The sequence below is a fragment of the Fundulus heteroclitus genome, chromosome 19, assembly GCF_011125445.2.
Source record: "Fundulus heteroclitus isolate FHET01 chromosome 19, MU-UCD_Fhet_4.1, whole genome shotgun sequence".
In the NCBI taxonomy this organism is placed as follows: domain Eukaryota; kingdom Metazoa; phylum Chordata; class Actinopteri; order Cyprinodontiformes; family Fundulidae; genus Fundulus; species Fundulus heteroclitus.
In genome coordinates this window covers 23,668,106-23,686,493 of record NC_046379.1, presented here as the reverse complement: position 1 = coordinate 23,686,493, position 18,388 = coordinate 23,668,106, and the positions used below count along the sequence as shown (strand labels likewise).

General features: G+C 43.6%; 1 protein-coding gene across 1 annotated transcript; it reads left to right on the top strand.

Moving 5' to 3' along the window:
• On the top strand, positions 1-17,932 carry shprh (SNF2 histone linker PHD RING helicase). The gene is made up of 31 exons (XM_021320993.2): positions 1-129; positions 1,468-1,624; positions 2,157-2,756; positions 4,377-4,506; positions 4,599-4,820; positions 5,031-5,109; positions 5,983-6,133; positions 6,226-6,325; positions 6,409-6,668; positions 6,760-7,374; positions 9,430-9,681; positions 9,787-9,865; positions 9,950-10,113; positions 10,210-10,466; positions 10,657-10,778; positions 11,026-11,114; positions 11,403-11,495; positions 11,614-11,721; positions 12,407-12,549; positions 12,620-12,793; positions 12,937-12,999; positions 13,083-13,308; positions 13,463-13,600; positions 14,236-14,337; positions 14,429-14,500; positions 14,801-14,989; positions 15,077-15,169; positions 15,252-15,338; positions 15,446-15,624; positions 17,254-17,334; positions 17,417-17,932. The coding sequence occupies exons 3-31, from the start codon at positions 2,166-2,168 to the stop codon at positions 17,511-17,513; spliced, it is 4,956 nt and encodes a 1,651-aa protein (XP_021176668.2). The 5' UTR covers positions 1-129; positions 1,468-1,624; positions 2,157-2,165; the 3' UTR covers positions 17,514-17,932.
• Positions 17,933-18,388: the final 456 nt, after the last annotated feature.

Sequence of the window (18,388 nt, the reverse complement as noted above, 5' to 3'; positions counted from 1 at the left end):
TCACTTCCTGTATTTAAAAATGGTGGACGTGAACGTCGCTGTGGATGTTTGTTTTGTCGCCGTTGCTGCTCGTTGGTGAGGACCTGCTTCATTATGAAGCGCCTTCTGTCTCAGTCATAGAAGAAGAAGGTAAACATATCAGCATAATATGCTGGTATGCTGTTAAATAATGAAATGCACAGCGTTAAGTGCTCTCACTGTAGCATTGTTTATGTATCAGCAGCATGGCTGCCTCTTTCAGTGGCGAACATCCTCAAACTGCCTTGTGCATTTGGTTAAACAAGCTAGTTAATGCAGTAAATTAGAAGCGATGTTGGGGGTAAAAAAAAAAAAAAAAACATTACTTTACGCCAGTTTTTTATTTGATGCCAGGGTGCCAAACATGTCGTTTACTTAAATATCTTGGTTTAAAAGAATTGAACTTGCGTTTTTTCCCCCATATGTCCCCTCTTGTTGACATGGTAAAGTGAGGAGTGTCTCGTAGTTAAAAGTGACGCCGGGAAATCTCAGAAAACTTCTACCAGAAGCAGCAGAATTGAAGAAAATTTGTCCAAAGCACGAAAGACATTCTTGTGCAGCATCACTTAACCATGATGCTCAGGGAAAGACACGCAGTCATCTAATCTGAATTGTTTTATGCCGTGAGACCTGAAAATGATCTGGGATGTCATTTTCCTCTGTGTAAAATTTAATTTCCAGCCTTAAAGAGTCTTAAAGAAATCTAAGATATGAAGCGTTATTAACAACAGAGTAAGGCTGGATAATAACTTCCCAGCTCATGGGAATTAACTCGGGTAGTGTTAATATTCTGTTCTTACTAATTTATTATACCAAGTGGATGCATGTCATTTATTATGCCCACATGTGTTAAATACACATTGTTTTATGGTTATTAATTAAGAAGGTACAAAAGTATTATGTCAGTACCTGTGTGGAAAAAATAGATTAACCTAATGTAATCAAAATGTGTTTATATTTTATAGCATGTGTTGCCAACATACTGGCAGAAATAGAATATAAATATCCTTTATTGTCCCTTATCAGCGACATTCATGCGCATCGGCAGCAAAGTGAAAGGCAAGTGGAAGGATGCAGACTTATACAAGGGTAAAAAATATAAAAACACACAAAAAAAAGTATAAGATGGTATACAGTGAGGAAAAGAAATATGCTACAATTAAAGATAACACTGTCAGACTGAAGAAATCGGCATTGGAGTAGGGTGATTTAAGAAAAAAGTCAAATGAAATAATAGCAAAAAAAAACCGCAGAGATGAAAACAGCCTAACTGGTTGGGAGCGGTGATGGTTGTAGAGGCAGCTGGGAGGAAGGATCGGTGATAACGCTCCTTTGTGCACCTAGGACGCAGCGTTCTGTAACTGAAGGAGCTCTCCAGCTCTGCAACAAATCCATGCATGGGGTGGGCGACGTTGTCCAACAGTGATGTTGTGTTTTTTTTCCACCTAGAGTCCTTCTGTCTCCAATCACTGGGCATCCTAGGACAGAGCTGGCTCACCTGAGGAGCCCATCTAACCACTTCCTCTCAGCTGCATATCAGCTGCCGCCCCGACAAACTACACCATAGGAGACTGCTGATGTTTCCACAGAGTCAAAGAAGTAAAAAGTTAGTAAAACATACGCTATACGGCGTGTTTTGTCATTCAGAAACAGCAGACTTTAGTCTGAATACAAGAATACTTCAGTATGTAACATTTAACAATATGATTCCCTTTTTGTATTGGGATTAAAGAAAATATCAAATAGTGTACAATTGCTGGCACCAAACTGCACATTGTGATGGCAACATATTTTGGCTTAGCGTTTTTTTTTAAAGCAACATCAGAGTCTGTCGTTAGTTTTGTTGTTAAATGAAAGAGGTATCTACAATAATATAGCCAAATTCTAAAAAATATCTCAGTTCTGTGGATTTTCCCTTCTAAACCCTTTTTAGCTTTCAGATATTTATTGCATTTTTCTATCAGTATAATAAACATGTATGGATATTGTTATTATACAGATTTCTTTTTCAGCTTTTGTGTCATCAAATAAGATAATATTTATATAACAATTTTCTTTGTTTCCTTCTTTGTGCTTGTTCTTGTCATGTAGTACGAGGTGAACGGTTTTGTATTTCTATTCCCTTTTAACCGTTTAAGGTTTTGACGATGAGCAGCCGCAGAAGGAAGGCCCCTCCTGTGAGGGTGGACGAAGAATCCAAAAGGAGGCTGGAATGGAACATGCTGGAGGACCGGAAGCAGGAAGCGCTCCAGGCAGACGACGAGACTCCGTCCTCCTCCTACCTTTCAGTGGGCCCTGCTGCCGGCTGCCCTTTCCTCTCTGCAGCCGAAGACGTCGGCGAGGCTGCCGGCGCTCGTTCGCTTCAGTTTCCGGACGAACTTCCGAGCGCGTCCTCGGATGGCGCCTCTGCTTCCGCCTCTCTGGCGCTCTCTGTGGTCCCGGCTTTGAAGCTGGGCCACGTCTGGAAGGCGCTCCTCGGGGAGTTCAGCGTTAGGCCAGCTCTGCTGCCTTCGGACTACGAGCAGAAATCTTTTACGTTGCACCGGGTGGGTGAGCAGCTCTGCCTGAGTTACAGCAGCTGTGACGAGAGCTCGGGGCTGCAGTGGAGCCCCGAGGACGACGGCTGTCCTGCCGAGTGCAGCCTCAGCAGGATCCCATTCGAGGACCTCAACTGGCTGCAGAAGAGGAGGGTGGTGCAGCTCTGCCACCAGACGAAGGAGCAGGAGCAGGAGATTAAGGTACAGCGCCTTGCAAGACCCCTTAAAGATTTCCACATATTGTCACACTGCAAAAAGGGAACTAAAATTAGGTAAATTATTCTTGAAATGAGTGCATTATTTCTTGATTTGAGCAGGTAAATAAGATTATTTGCCAATGGAATAAGATGTTTGCACTTAAAGTAGGAACAATGCATCTCCATCAACTTATTTCAAGTGCAGAATATCTAAATATCTTATTTTAGGGGTAGAACTACTAATCCCATTGGCAAATGGTCTTATTTACCTGCTCAAATCAATGAAAACTACACAAATTTCTAGAAAATGTTGCTTACTTTTAGTTCCCTTTTTGCAGTGCACATTACAGCCACAAACTTCAGCGTACTTTGTTGGGATTTCTTTTGGCCACCAACACAAATAAGAACAAAGGTTGATCTCTCCTTCAACTAATAGTTGCCTTTCTGTTAGAAGAACGACTGTCAGTCGATCGCTCCACAAATCTGGTATTTGGAGTACAGCAGCTAGAGGGAAGCCACAACAAGTCCCAAGAGACACAGCAGGCATGTGGAAGAAGTTGGGTGGGTCAGATGAGACCAAGAGTCAGCTTTTGGGGCTACATGCGAACTGTTGTGTTGCTGAAGGCAAACGCTGCACGTCACCACGAACACGCCTTTCCAACTGTGAAACACGATGGTGGCAGCGTCGTGCTGTGGGGGTGTTCTTCATGTTGTTAATGGGAAGATGGACTGAGTGAAACTATTGGAATCTATGAAGAAAACCTGTTTAGACGCTGCAGAAGAGCTGGAAACGGGGTGTAGCTTCACCAGCCAGCACGACAATAACCCTAAAGATAGGGTTAGGGGCTACAGTGAAGGGATCTAGATGGAAGCATTTTAATGAGTTAGAATGATTTAGTCACAGCTCGTTACCTAAATCTGATTCATTAAGACTTAAAAAACGATGTTTACAGACGCTCTCCATCCAATCTGACTGCGCTTGAGCTGTTTTGCAGATAACAATGGGCAAACGCCTCCGTCTCTTGACGTGTAAAGCTGCGGTTGCAACAAAAGCTGCTTCTTCATAGTAGTGACACAGCAGGGGGTGAATAGAAACGCCTCTTTCCGATTCATTATTCTCTAAAACCTTTGGATATCGTGCTTCGTTCTTTGTTCCCCTTCCCAATTATGCACTGCTTTGTGTTGGTCAGTCGTATTCGGTGGAGTAGAATATGTCCCCCAGCGAGGGTGGTGGGCCGGATCCAAAGTACCTTTTGAAAATAACAACCTTTAAGCATGTATGAGACATACGTTTACGTTTCATCAAGCCCACATTTCTGTATTAAAAATGCATTTTAATGCTGTTTTTTCATTCGCTGTAAACAGAAAAAGGCTTGAAAGCATCAGTCTGTGTGTGATTTATCCATATCATGGGTTTCACTCTGTGAACCGAGTTACCGAAATTTGCTTTTCTATTATATTACAATTCATTGAGTATGGCGACGTGTTAGGATGTAGCCGATAAGCGCTAATGGAAATAATTCAATACAACCGGGGATTATCTGCAGATTTGCTGATGTTTAGGAGAGAATGACGACGTTTCCTTCATGTTACGTGAAAGCCGTGTGATGTCTCTGTTTGACAGGTGGGGATTTATTTGCTAGAAACCGGGCTGGGAAAACCAGACTTCCTCAGCGAGGGAAACGCTCGTCTGAAGAAAGCGAATCAGCTGATGCAGAAACTAATGGAATATTTCTACGACTTCATCATTCCCGGTAGGGGCTTGGGCCCAATCTGTAACGGCTGCTGAATAAACCCGGACGTCTTCACAACCGCCCCCCCTCGACGCTTTCTTTTCCTGATCCAGAACCTGTAGAGAACGAGGAGGAGGAGGAGTGTGACACGGACCTGGAGAGGCAAAACGTGGAGGAGCTCTATGATTACGTGAGGCACCAGCATCAGAAAAAGAACCAGGATGTAACGTATGACGTCCAGGACCAGGTCCTTATCCCCGTCCTGAGGCCGTATCAGAGCCAGGCGGTCAACTGGATGCTGAGGAGAGAGAAATACAGAATCGATGCGCCTAAAGGTAAATCATCACCACCTTTTTTACCAACATCATCGCCATTGCATGATTCGCTAATATTGTGCTGCCCTACTTCAGATTATAATCATTATGAATTATAGCTACAAAGATGAAAAACTTTTTTTAGAAAGACTAAAGGTTGTTAATTGATGTAGAGATCACGTAAGCTTTAAATTATGAGGATTATGATGTATTTTCTGTTTTTGTTTGTAGAGCACTCCTTGCATCTCCTCTGGAGAGAGTTGGTGACTTTATGTGGCAAGAAGTTGTTCTATAATCCTTTTACCGGCTGGTAAGGACCCGTGGTATCCCGTTGTTGAAGAAGCACTTTGTCTGAAAGCCTTGTTAATCAGAACGTTATAGAAACAAACCCATTTATGTACATGGCCTTAGGTTACAGCTGTATTTCAGTGCTTTCCCTTTGTGTAGTTTTATTTGTAGCAGTGCTGGGATTGTTTTGTTAAAATTCTAGTCGGCGCAGACATCTAGGTGCGCCTTTAGAGGTAAACTAGAGCCGCTTCATTAGAAATCCGAGCCAGCAGATATGGAAACACAGTTTTTTTTTTTTTCCTGTTCGCTGTCTTCCTCAATAAAACTCACTGCCACTCAAACTAGAAAAGCTGGAGACTTTCTTAGGTGGAGTCCATGCACATACCACCGCTCACCAGCAGGTGGTGGTATAGCTCAACATAAACTTTATTGAGTGGCGGAGCTGTAGAGGGCTTCCTCCAGTTTTGGAGCCTTTTAGTGTCATATTTAGCTAAACTGTGAAGCGAAGGTAGCGCTACAGTTTGAACAGGGTTATTTTTCTATGTCATTTTTTACAAATAAATAAATCAAGAGGTAAATCAATTAATAGCTTTTGCAGAAAAATAAAATCTGCCGCCAGGCAATGAGGTACTTCTCTAAACATGGAAACAATTTTTTTAAGTAACTTCTTTTTATGTGCTTTAATAAAAAAAAATTATTGGAGTCGTTCCAATAATTGACCCTGAGAGAGAGACGACCTCTAGGACTGTGCGGTGTAAGGAGGGAAGTGCATAAGAGGCTGTGTAGAAGAGCCGGTTCTGATGTTTTCTTCTATTTGACAGCATAGTTGTATAGTTCTCAGCTTTGAGTCATTTCTAATGATAAATCTTTATTTTATTTTTTTCTTTCAATTTAGCTTAATTCGAGAGTTCCCGCTGGCCGGTATCGAGTGGCCCGGTGGGATCCTGGCTGATGAGATGGGGCTCGGAAAAACTGTGGAGGTTTTGGCGCTCATCCTGTTTCATACTCGGCAGAATCTGGAGCAGGAGGCCCTCACGTTGCCTGTGGTGTGGATCTGTCGCATGCCGTTATCTTTATGAATTTGATGCTATAAAAATTGCATGTTTTTCATAATAGGTTACTCTTCTGCTCATTGCAGGGAAAATCTGTGAATTACTTTGTTCCTCCCCGTCCTTTAGAAGAGAAAGCGACACGCGTCAAGTCCGAAGCTCAGCCAAAAACCAAAACATCCCACCCAAGTATGGCTCCCCGTTCTCTCTGACGCACCTAAACGCTGAACGTTGGTTTCACACGTATTCAGACGCTGTTGTTTTTCCTGCAGCTGTGCGTGTGATGCTACTAAATGCTATAAAGGAAATGCGAACCGGCAAAGGAGCCTCCATCAACGCCGTGTTCGCCTACATCCGGGCCACTTACGGCTACGACCTCGCGAAGAACCGCAATCACATCAAGAAGACGCTGGCGAAGCTGATAAGCGAAGGCATGGTGGACCGCGTAAAGGGCCGAGGCTTGGCAGGCTCCTTCAGGCTGGGGAAGAACTACAAAGAGACAAAGAAAATCTTGGCAGCAGCATCCAAGTCTGTAAGGATCCATGACTGCTGTGTGAAGAAACCGATGCTGCGATCAGTCGCTTGTGTTGGTCTCCCGCTTTAATATGCATTTATCTTTTCAGCTTTTCAAAACTGCAGAGAGCACGCCCAGGAAAACGTTCCAGAGACGAGCAAAAGAGAAAGCAGAGGCAGCGCTGCAACACTCCCTCTCAGACGACCCGAGAGATCTGAGCCCCGCCTCTGACTGGTGCGAAACGGAAAGAAAGCAATGGGAGGGAGGTTTGAACGAGGCAGATGGCGTGATGGAGTCTTTGCAGACATCTCGGGGTAAAAATGAGTCAGACACACAGGACGTTCCCAGGATGGATGATCTGCCTGAAGAAAAAGGGGAATCCTCACAGACAGATTCCCAGGATGAGACGGAAACCCCCACCAGAGCGTCTGTAGTCCCGTTCAACACCCTGGATTATCGCTTCGAGTGCATTTGTGGAGAGCTGGGCGTTATTGACTACAAGGCGCGTGTGCAGTGTATGAACTGTCAGCTGTGGCAGCACGCAGACTGCGTAAACTATAAGGAGGAAAGCCTTACGACAACCCCCTTCTACTGCCCTCACTGCCTGGTTGCTATGAAGCCAGTGTCCACTGGTGCCACGCTCATCATTTCCCCCAGCTCCATCTGCCACCAGTGGGTGGAAGAGATCAACCGGCACATCAGATCCTCCTCCCTGCGGGTCCTGGTGAGCCGAGACACACGCAGGATCACAGTCAGTTCTGCACATTTAAAGCTTAGAGAAGCAGAATTAAATTCATTCCTACCACCGTTTTACACGATGACCCACAACAAAGTTTACCTGACTCCGCCAGATAGATTTGCTCCGCATATCCATCTGGAAACCTTCCGTTGAAGTAATTTTGGGAAGGGGCGAAAATACTGGTTAGCTGATTGGCCTATGTTGGTGATAGACAAGCCAAATAAACCAATCAGATCAACGAAGCATATGACGTACTCGTCAACATGATTCGTCGTCGCTCTGTTACGAGCGACGAGGAAAACACAACCACAAGCCAAGCTACTCTTGCTGCTGCAGGTAAAGGCTCGTTAGCTCAGCAAAGAAATACTCTGTAATTCCGATAAAACTTGCTCGATAGCCACGCTAACGCTAGTTTCATCGGCTGAAGCCGCCATGTTCTTTAGACTGAACTGCCGCGCTTCCCGTTGCGTCACACCTCAACCCGCCTCAAAGCCAACGCTGATTGGACGTTCGTTTGGTGAACGGCTCCAAATTTTCTTTAACGGAGAGTAGCCAGACTGATCTGCGAGTGAAACCTTGAAAGCTCGCGAGATCAGGATGGTCTCACGAGGCTAGAACAAAGTAGTTTTAGTTGTAAAGTGGAAAGAAAATGATGTGCCACTTTCAAACTATTTTTAACAACTAAATCTGAAAGGTGCGGTGTGGATTTGTGTTCAGCTCCTCTGTGTCACTGAAACTGTGCGACTAACTTTGGCAACAATTACCGTCTTTTGAGGCATCTCTCTACCAGCTTTGCACACTTAGAGCCTGAAATATTTGTTGATCGTTCCTTGCCAAAAAGGTCTTGCGGCTCTTCATCTGTAAACACTGATTCTCTAAACATCTCTTTTCAGGGTTATGCCATGGGTTGTGGTTTAGACTTTGACTAGGACATTCTAACACATGAATCAGCTTTGTTCATGTTCCATTGTAGCTCTGGCCGTTTAAGGTGGTTTTCCTGCTGGAACATGAACCTTAGTGTTTTGCAGACTCAAACAGCTTCTCATCAGCTTGGATGACCGTTTCAGCAGCGCTCTGGGACATGTTTAGCGCTTGGGAAACTGTATATATCCCTACCTTCTTTAAACGTCTCGAAGAATCTGCTCCCTGATATGTCGGCTGTGCTCCTTGGCAGTGTTGTATAAAGTACTGAAATCTCAGAGTCAAGTAAAAGTATAGGTACCTCTCTAAAATATGACTTTGATAAAAGTCCAAGTCACTGACTGAAATGTTACTTGAGTAAAAGTCTTAAAGTATCTGAAATGTCTTGTACTTAAGTATGACAATTACTGTAAAAATAGACGTACTCAAGTAATATAATAAAAAGTATAAGTAAAAAGTAAAACAAAGCAAATGCAGTTTGAATGACATTTTTTAGATTTTGGTAAACTTAGAAAGTCAAATTCACTTAAAATAATGTAAATGACCAAGTGCTGGAGAAATTTAGACCAAGTTTAAATAGAAAATACAACCTTTTTGTAAGCTTTCAGTTTTCCTTCTTCAAGTAAGGTCAGTACTATGCACTTTAAAATTGTACACAACCAAGTGCAGGCAAAATTTAGACTAGGGGGTGTATACTAAGAACATGGTTTAGTTACTCTTTTTGTAACGAGTAACTAAAGCAAACATTGGAAATGTATTGAAGTAAAAGTATGCAATTAAATTCAGAAATATAGTGAAGTAAAAGTTATCAAAAAATGTTATACTCGAGAAAAGTATAAAGTACTCCAAAATATACTTAAGTACAGTAGTGAAGTATTTTTACTTTGTTACTATACAACACTGCTCCTTGGTCTTCATGAAGCTGTTTGTTCTCTAATGTTCTAGATTGTTAGGTTTAAGCCTTCATTCGTTCGATTTAACTTAGGCGTACTAACATGAAGGGGGATGAATACAAATGTGTGCCGCACATTTCCCAGTTGTATTTCTAAAAAATAAATAAATGTTCCCCTTCTTTGCTCTCTACATACTAAACACTCCATCCATCCGTCTCCCTCTCAGGTATACCAGGGGGTGAAGAAGCACGGGTTCATCCAGCCTCGTATGCTCGCCGAGCAGGACGTGGTCATCACCACCTACGACGTGCTTCGCTCCGAGCTCAACTACGTCGACATTCCTCACAGCAACAGCAAAGACGGCCGGCGCTTCCGCAACCAGAAGCGCTACATGGCGGTTCCCAGCCCCCTGGTGGCTGTGGAGTGGTGGCGCATCTGCCTGGACGAGGCCCAGATGATCGAGTGTCCCACCGCCAAGGTGAGTCGGCGTCCCGTTCAGGCGTTGCGTCCGATATCTTTGTTCTCGTTTTTCCCCGTTATTCAGAGCCACGTCGATTGGTTCGCATTGTGTCTTTGCCGCCAGGCTGCAGAAATGGCTCTCCGTCTCGCCTCTGTCAACCGATGGTGCGTCAGTGGCACTCCCGTCCAAAGAGGCTTAGAAGGTAACATTTGTGTTGGATGAGCACAGACACCAATCCACTAATTAGTGATTTTGACCGGCGAGCTGAAGTGATGGTGTTTTGTAGATCTGTACGGCCTGATGCTTTTCCTCGGCGTGGATCCATACTGGGTTAAACACTGGTGGGACCGACTGCTTTATCGCCCTTACCGCCGCGGAAACACGGAGCCTCTCTACCATGTGATTGCTCAGATATTGTGGCGGTCGGCCAAAAAGGATGTCATTGATCAGGTAGGATATAAAAAGCCCTTTAAGAGCATTTGGCATCAAATAAGTCTTCAAAGAAGGAACAACCCACCTTGCTCTGTGTGTTATTCGTTTCCTTAGATTCAGATTCCCCCTCAGACAGAGGAGGTGCACTGGCTTCACTTTTCTCCCGTTGAGGGTCACTTCTACCACCGCCAGCACGAGGTCTGCTCCCAGGATGCTTTGGTCAAACTCAGGAAAATCTCCGACTGGAGCCTGAAGCTGGGCAGCCTCGACCGCCGCACCGTCAACACCATCCTGTACCCCCTGCTGAGGCTGCGCCAGGCCTGCTGCCATCCGCAGGCGGTGAGGGGGGAGTTCCTGCCCCTGCAGAAAAGGTAAATGCGAGAGCTTTTCTCTTACGTCAGCTGCAGCCGCTAATTACTAACCCTTCTAGACTAAGTAGAGTAAACCAGGAAGGTAATGCACCCTATGTTCAAGCATTATACTTACTGTTGTGTTTATTTTAAGCTCACCCGGTCAGTGTAATTTGCACTAAGAGATTAAGGCACATTTCTTCTCATTCAGCACCATGACAATGGAGGAGCTCCTCAAGTCCTTGCAGAAGAAATGTCGAGTGGAGTGCGAAGAGGCCCACAGGCAGCTGGTGTGCGCACTCAATGGTTTGGCTGGCATCCACATCATCAGAGGTACAAGAACCCTTTCTGCTATGCTCCACGCTCCCCTGTTTCCCATGGGAATAAGATCAAAACAAAACCCGCGGCCTCGTCTTTGTTTCTCCTCGCCTTTTGTACCGATGTGTTCTGTTGGAGACCCTCTCACCGAGGCGGTGTCTGCTCTCTCTACACCGAGGTTCTTCCTATAGTCCCGTCTCGTTAACCCAACCTGCCGCAGACAAGAGACTCTAAGGATAAATGCTTCCTTTGTCACCCGCAGGTGAGTTTGTAGAGGCTGTGGAGATGTATAGAGAAGTTCTGCGTTCATCGGAGGAGCACAAAGGCCGGCTGAAAACGGATTCATTACAGGTATGTGAGCTCATTTTGGTTCTTTCACCCTCTTTTGCACTTCTGTTCCCACAGAATGTCTAAATGCATTAAAAAACACTGAAGCAAAAAAAAAAAAAAACATGTTTAATTGTCCTTCTACTTTGCAACCATGTTCTACTCTGTTGGTGTATCTAAACACACCCAAACAATAAGTAGAACTTTATAAGGAGACAAAAACTGCAGAAAAGTTGGTTAGGGGTAAAACTACTGTTGCAAGGCAAAAGAGTTTAAGATTTAAGTTTGTTTTTTACCATTGATTCAAAACAGAGGCTGCATGCCACCCACAACTTAATGGAGCTGCTCAGTGCAAAGCATCCTGGGATCCCTCCAACGCTCAGAGACGACAGACTCGGCGAAGAGGTACAAGGAGCAGATGTGTGACAACAGGAAGTGTACTGTTGTGGATTTTGGATAGAAACGTCGTTGAGTAAAACCGTTCCAAGTTTGTTTCCCTTTTCGAACGTTTCTGTGTCCGTAGGCCGAGCAGCTGCGGCAGCATTACATGACCAAGTATGACTCGGAGGTGGCCGACGCCCATCAGGCCCTGCAGCCTGTGCTGCAGAACATCAAAGAGCTGAAGCGGAAAGTGAGAAATAGCCCTTATATTTTGGAAAGCGGTCAGATGTATATGATGTCTTTGGGTTTTTTTTTAATTCAAAGTCATTGTTGATACACTACAGAAAACTATTTAATAAGCCCAATTTTTTTTTAATATGAAGAAGATGAGCCATTAGGACAGAAACATATATTGTTGTGGAAAAAACTATTCGCAATTTTTTTATTAAACTGTACAAAAAATATTGAATATATCCAGAAAAGCTACAATTTCAGGCCAACTTCTAAGGTTTAAATATGTTGAGTCATAACTGTGTTTAAACTAATAATAAGTGTTTTAATAGTTCCATTTGCTTTATATTCTATAGGTTTCCCTCAGACTCAGTTGGGTCAGAAAAATGTTGCTTCCACTTTCTTTTTCAACATTAGATGATGTTTTACAGACAAAACCCAAAGCTATTTTTTACAGTAATTAGTTAGCATAAAGGTTGACTTTTCATTGACACTAATACAAACCTTTTTGCACTATTAATCTACCATTTACGTTCTCTCTTTTTGGTTAAATTAAATGTTAGAAAATATTTCTGTGACTATTACTTAGGAACACAGTCGTGTATTTAAAATCTTGAACAGAATTAATTGCTGTGAAGATGAAATAGACTTATTCCCACATGCTTGCAATCCCTGAGAGATTTCCGTACCTTTTTAATCCCCAGGTGAACTTGAACTCCCCCTGGTGGTTGGAAGTCATCCAGAGGACAAGCCGCTGTTCCACTGATGAAGATCTGGTGTCCCGTGTGAAGAACGAGCTAACGTCGAGCTACAAGCAGCAGTCCAACAAGCTCTCCATGGCGGACAAGTACAGCATCTCGTGTGGAAAGTTGCCACCCGTCGTCAGCTTTCATTCTGACCTGTTGGGTTTCCTGCAGGTTCCGGGATGCTTGTGGCCTGCAGTTCCTGCTCACCACACAGATGCAGGACCTGATGAAGTCACAAAAGACTGTGCGGGATGCAGTGAAGAGCCTGGAGGGCCCGGCTTCTAAGGAAGTGATAGAAGAAGCCACCATTTGCCACCTTAGGCCGATGCGACTGCCTCTCAATAAGTAAGTTAGCAGCATTTAAGGCCATCATCAGCATTTCATCGCTTTACTCACGGTACTCTGCAATATGTACATTTGCGCTGAGGTTGTAACAGAGAGGCCTTTTAAATGTCATAAACTGTATCTTGACTCTTTTTATATCCCAGCTGTGTGTTTTGTAAAGCAGACGAGCTTTTCACTGATTATGAGTCCAAGTTGTTTGCTCACACGTAAGTAAGCCGGCGTTGTAGGTTTTTCCAGCTCTCATTAAACCCGAACACCCTAAGTGATGGAAAGAAATTCTGTCCTCAAGGGTGAAAGGCCAGACGGCCATCTTTGAAGAGATGATCGAGGATGAGGAGGGCCTGGTGGACGACCGCCTCCCCACCACCAGCCGCGGCCTGTGGGCGGCCAGCGAGACCGAGCGCACTCTGAAGGCCATCCTGTCTTTCGCCAAAGCTAAACGCATGGACCCGGAGATGGTGGAGGAGGGCAACACTTTCATGGAGCTGTTTGAGAACTGGAAGAAGGAGTATAAAGTAAGCATGCAGACTTACAATTTAGGAACTGAAGAAGAAGGTTTTCTGTCTGCTTATCCAGAAAAGCTGAAAATCTAAAAGGTTTTCATACTTGCTTGTTTCTAAACCTGTACTTCTTTAAGTTGAATAGCAGATTTCTTCGATCTTATTTCAGGTGTTGCATGAGTACTGGATGGTGCTGCGTAATCATGTGTCGGCCATTGATGAGTTGGGCATGGCTACTGAACGGCTGCGTGTTCGTCTGCCTGATGAGCCAAAGCCCAAACTGCTGCACATTATCGAACCGCACGAAGTGAGTAAATGACGGTGATAGACTTCGTAACTAATATTTGAAACTGTCTCATTAGGATATAATTTTGGTAAAAGTTAAGGTGTTAGTGTAGCAGTTTATATTTCCTTTCATTGAATTGTGTGGCAGAGCCATCCTGTTTCAGGAATGTCGTGATTCAGCTCAGTATCTCTAACACACAATCCTGCCTTCATCTTAAACGATCGGCTTAAAAACAGGGAGGTTTTTATTACTTTTAAGTAGATATTTTCACACTCAACAACAAGGAATAAAACCGTTAAATGTTCTAAAATGTTCTAAAAGTGCCATGTTTGATCAAATTTGTTTAAGAGCTTTGATGGCACTTGGGACAAAAGACTATTTGTAGTGATTGCACCCTGTGCCTTCATCCTGATGGAGGTAGAACAAATTCCTCTAAAAGAGGATTGCCTCTGCTTGCTCTGATGGTTTTGGCCTTTTTCACAATCTGTCTCATCTAAATGTCTTCAGTTCTATGTACGCCACAGCCTTAGTGAGCCGTGCGTTAACAATTTGTGCATCCATATTGCTTTGTCCATAGATTACAAAGCTGTTTTCTAGGCTGGTCAAGTTGGAATATTTCAGCTCAACATTTGTGCTCGCCATTGTTTTCCTCTCAGGTGGAGCAAAACCGAGTGAAACTCCTCAACGACCAGGCCGTGGCCAAGTCTCAACTCCAAAAGAAGCTTGGACAGTTCCTCTATCTAACTAATTTGGAAAAGGTATTTATTATGACTAGAAACATTTTTTTAGATCGTTTGGAATAGCCACAAACCGTTTAATGTAGCCTGTTGTATGAATTTTGTATACAAGTCACAGGACAAGTCCACAGGAGGGCTGAACCCAGAGCCGTGCCCCATCTGCGCTCGACCCCTGGGACAGGAGGTGAGTGTCGAGTGGAGACTTCACATTTCACAAGTTTTGTGCAGAATGAATAGAAGAGCCACACTTTTCACCAATAGCCCCATGAACACCAATCAAAAGTTGTATTTATGTTGCTGTTATTACTTTTATTTATAGCATCATTTACTTAGATTTTAGTGTAATGTCAGAAGAACACTCCGATAAGACTGTTAGCAGCGAGTAAAGTAAACGTGCAGAAAAGCAGAAGTGAAAAACGGCTGCACCTTGATCCGGTTTAAAACTTAAAACTCTTTTAGCATCTCCAAATACTCTCTCCTCCAGTGGGCTGTGTTGACTTGCGGCCACTGCTTTTGTAACGAGTGCATCGCCATCATCGTGGAGCAGTACAGCGTGGGCTCAAGGCGGCGTGCCATCAAGTGTGCCATTTGTAGGCAGACGACTTCCCACACAGAGATCTCCTACGTATTCACTACCCAGTCGTCCTGCCACGACCAAGACATACCCGTCAAGGTTGGTCAACAATGCCATTTTTATCGAAACGGGTTAACTTTTTTTTCTTTTTTTTTAACAGTGAGTTTGTCTTTCGGTTCGTTGCAGGGAAGCCACTCTACCAAAGTGGAGGCAGTTGTGAGGACATTAAAGAAGATTCAGATGAATGATCCCGGAGCCAAGTGTCTTGTCTTTTCAACAGTAAATGAGCCGTATGATTGTGATTTTTAGTTATAGTGAGTTTGGACGTGATCTGCAGTGTTTCCTCGTCTCTTGTGAACAGTGGCTGAGTGTCCTGGACATCATCGCCAAGGCCTTGCTGGACAATAACTTGGAGTTTTCACAAATCAATGGAATTCATAAATTTCAGGTCAACTAGTTTCAGAAAGCCTTTAGGATTGTGATAAAAACCATCTTTGTATTTATCTTTCTTTGTAATCAGTGTATTCACTTATTATATTTCTTGGGTGTCTTCAGGAGAACCTTAGTTCCTTCAAGTACGATGAGAAGATCAACATTCTGCTCCTCCCTCTCCACACGGGCTCCAACGGGCTGAATATCATCGAAGCGACCCACGTGTTGCTGGTCGAACCGATCCTCAACCCAGCCCACGAACTCCAGGCCATTGGGAGGGTGCACCGGATTGGCCAAACAAAGTAGGCGACAGGAAGCCACGCCTCACAGTTAGAGAGGAAGAAAATCACCAATTTAGATTTTCCTCTGTTAGCGTGTGACAATTTTAAAATTGAAATGTGACGCTTTCTTATAACAGCTACGAATGATCATGGTTTGACCGTAGTACACATTCACAGTATTACGCAAAGCACACATCCAGAGCTGTAACACCAGTTTTCTTTATCTGAATAGGAGTCAAAATGCAAATTTGTTGGTCTTCTGCACCAAGTTCTGTAATATTGTACTGACACATCACTGATGGCGTCACTGATATGCGAGTTAAAAATCACCTGGAACTTTTCATTAATGTCTTTTACGCATTTAAATTCAAGCTATCAATTTAACTTTTTCAGCGATTTGCAAAAGTACTTAATTGGTTTAAATTTTTTTGCCATTTTCCTGGCTACAACCATAAGCATCAGAGTATTTTAGTGGGATTTTATTTGAAATATCCACCAAAGTAGTGCATAATTGTAAAATGTAGAAAAATGCTGCCTTCAGACGGGCATCTGGTTTACATGCAAAGTCTATGGTGGACGCGCCTCTAGTATGGCAAGCCAATTAGGCCAATTATCGTCCGTACAATAACGCGCAGTTCCAACCCGTATTTTACGCGAGCGCGCATTTTTTACGTCACCGCGTAAAATAGGTGCGGTGGCGTTAATAACGTTTGGTGGTGTTTTTTGCATATATATTATCAGGAGGTTGTCTTTTATGTGCTCAGCCACTAGATTTAAAGGTGTTTTACCCAATACACTGCAGCACCAGACACAACCAGGAGGTCCCTGATCGTTGGGGAAAGGCAGAAAGACATTTCTGTTAAAGATTTCATTTATCTTCTGCACCAAGGGCATAAGTAGGGAGAACAAGCAGAGTGAGTTTTGTGTAATATCAGACTTTATTATTGAACTAAGCAGGATTTAGACAGGATCAGAAAGGAAGGTGCATCTTCTTTCTGCTATTCCCCAACGATCAGGGACCTCCTGGTTGTGTCACCGCGCTTGCGTAAATACGGGTTGGAACTGCGCGTTATTGTACGGACGATAATTGGCCTAATCAGCTTGCCATATTCTAGGGGCTTCGATACGTCTTGCAGTGCATCACGCGCGTCTTGTCCTGTGTGTTTAGAAGCTTTCCGTGCGTTTGGTGTTACCCGTTTGGCTTCACGGCGATACTAGAGTTGGAAAATCTGAACTTTTGCAGCGGGACACGGAGCGTCAACCAATCAGAGAAACCCCGCGATGTGATCTAGTGGCGGATTTTCCGTCAGGCCGAAGATATTTTTCCTTCTTATCACCGATAAATGTTAACATCAAGCCTCCTGAACGCTGCCCACTGACCCGAGACAGATGGACAGACGCTCTTCAGCTGAATTGGGGCGCCTTCAGTTGTCCTGGTAGGAGATGCGGGTCAGCAGGTTGTCAAACTGGGCTCGAGTGAGACATAAATGGTGCTGAAAGTGACCCTCGTCAGTGCGCAAACTCAAAATGCCTTTGAGTTATGTAGTGAACTCAGACATGGCGCAGATTATGTTATATTGTTCAGCAAATAAAGCCAAGCTACTCTCTCGTGGCTGAGTCTGTGCTTGATTTGTTGTCTCTGTCCAACAGGCCCACGTTTGTACACAGGTTCCTGATCAAATCCACCATCGAGGAGAGAATGCAAGCGATGCTGAAGACAGCGGAAAAGAGGTGTCTTAAATTCAAAACAGCACTGACGACTGTAAGGTATCCTAGCAGAAACTGATGATAAATGGTTTTGTGTCAAATGTAGTCACACCAGCACAGCCATGAAGCATTCTGAGGCTGCCGTCCTGACAGTAGCTGACCTGGCCGATCTGTTTACCGAGGACACTGAACATCTGGAGTGATCCCGCACGGCGACGCACTCCCGAAGGGAGATCAGCTGCAGGGGAGAGCAATAACAGTACTTTGATTTTGCACATTCCCTTTTTAAAAAAAAAAAAATATGTGAGCATCTTCACGTGTAAAATGCATTTCCATGAATATAATAGTTTTTTTAGCCAATCACTGACAACAAGTAACATATTTGCCAAATTTATTTAATGTCAGACTTTACTGCAAGTCAATTGTTGTTCTAAATAGTCTCGACTGTTTTTACCCATGTTGGATTGTAACATTTGACCAGGCTGTACAGCATTGTTGTTTGTGCCTCTCCGGTATATTTACTGTCTGTGCATTTATATACAATCTCTCTGTATGGCCACAATAAAGGCTCGTTCAGGGGAAAATACAGCATTCAGGAAATAAAACTGTCAATGAAAGAATGTTCCCTTTTTCTTGAAGCTTTATTTATTCATTTTACTAAAGAAGAAATAGGAAGGAAGCTGTCCAATCAGCGCAGTCTTTAGTCGTACAGCCTCAGCCCGTCATTGAGGTGACATTTTCGGCAGCCAGACAAAACGTCTCTCATTTGCCTGTTAAAACAATGACAGGCGCTCAGACCAAATTGTAAAACACGTCTCATTTGGGGGGGAAAAAGAGAAAGATTGGCTGTCTTGGAAACAAACCTTGTGAAAAGACCTCATAAAATCTGAAAACAGCAAAGACGATTTCTGCCTCATTACGTCAATTACCTTGTCTTTTCCCCCCCTAATTTCCCTTTGCAAATTGCTTGGACAGGTTTAAGGCTCAGTATGATATATAATATGTAGTGTCTTTTTTTTTTTTTAAACTAGGATCTTTCTCTTGCATTTTGCATGCAGTCGCTGGATTTTACGGCGTG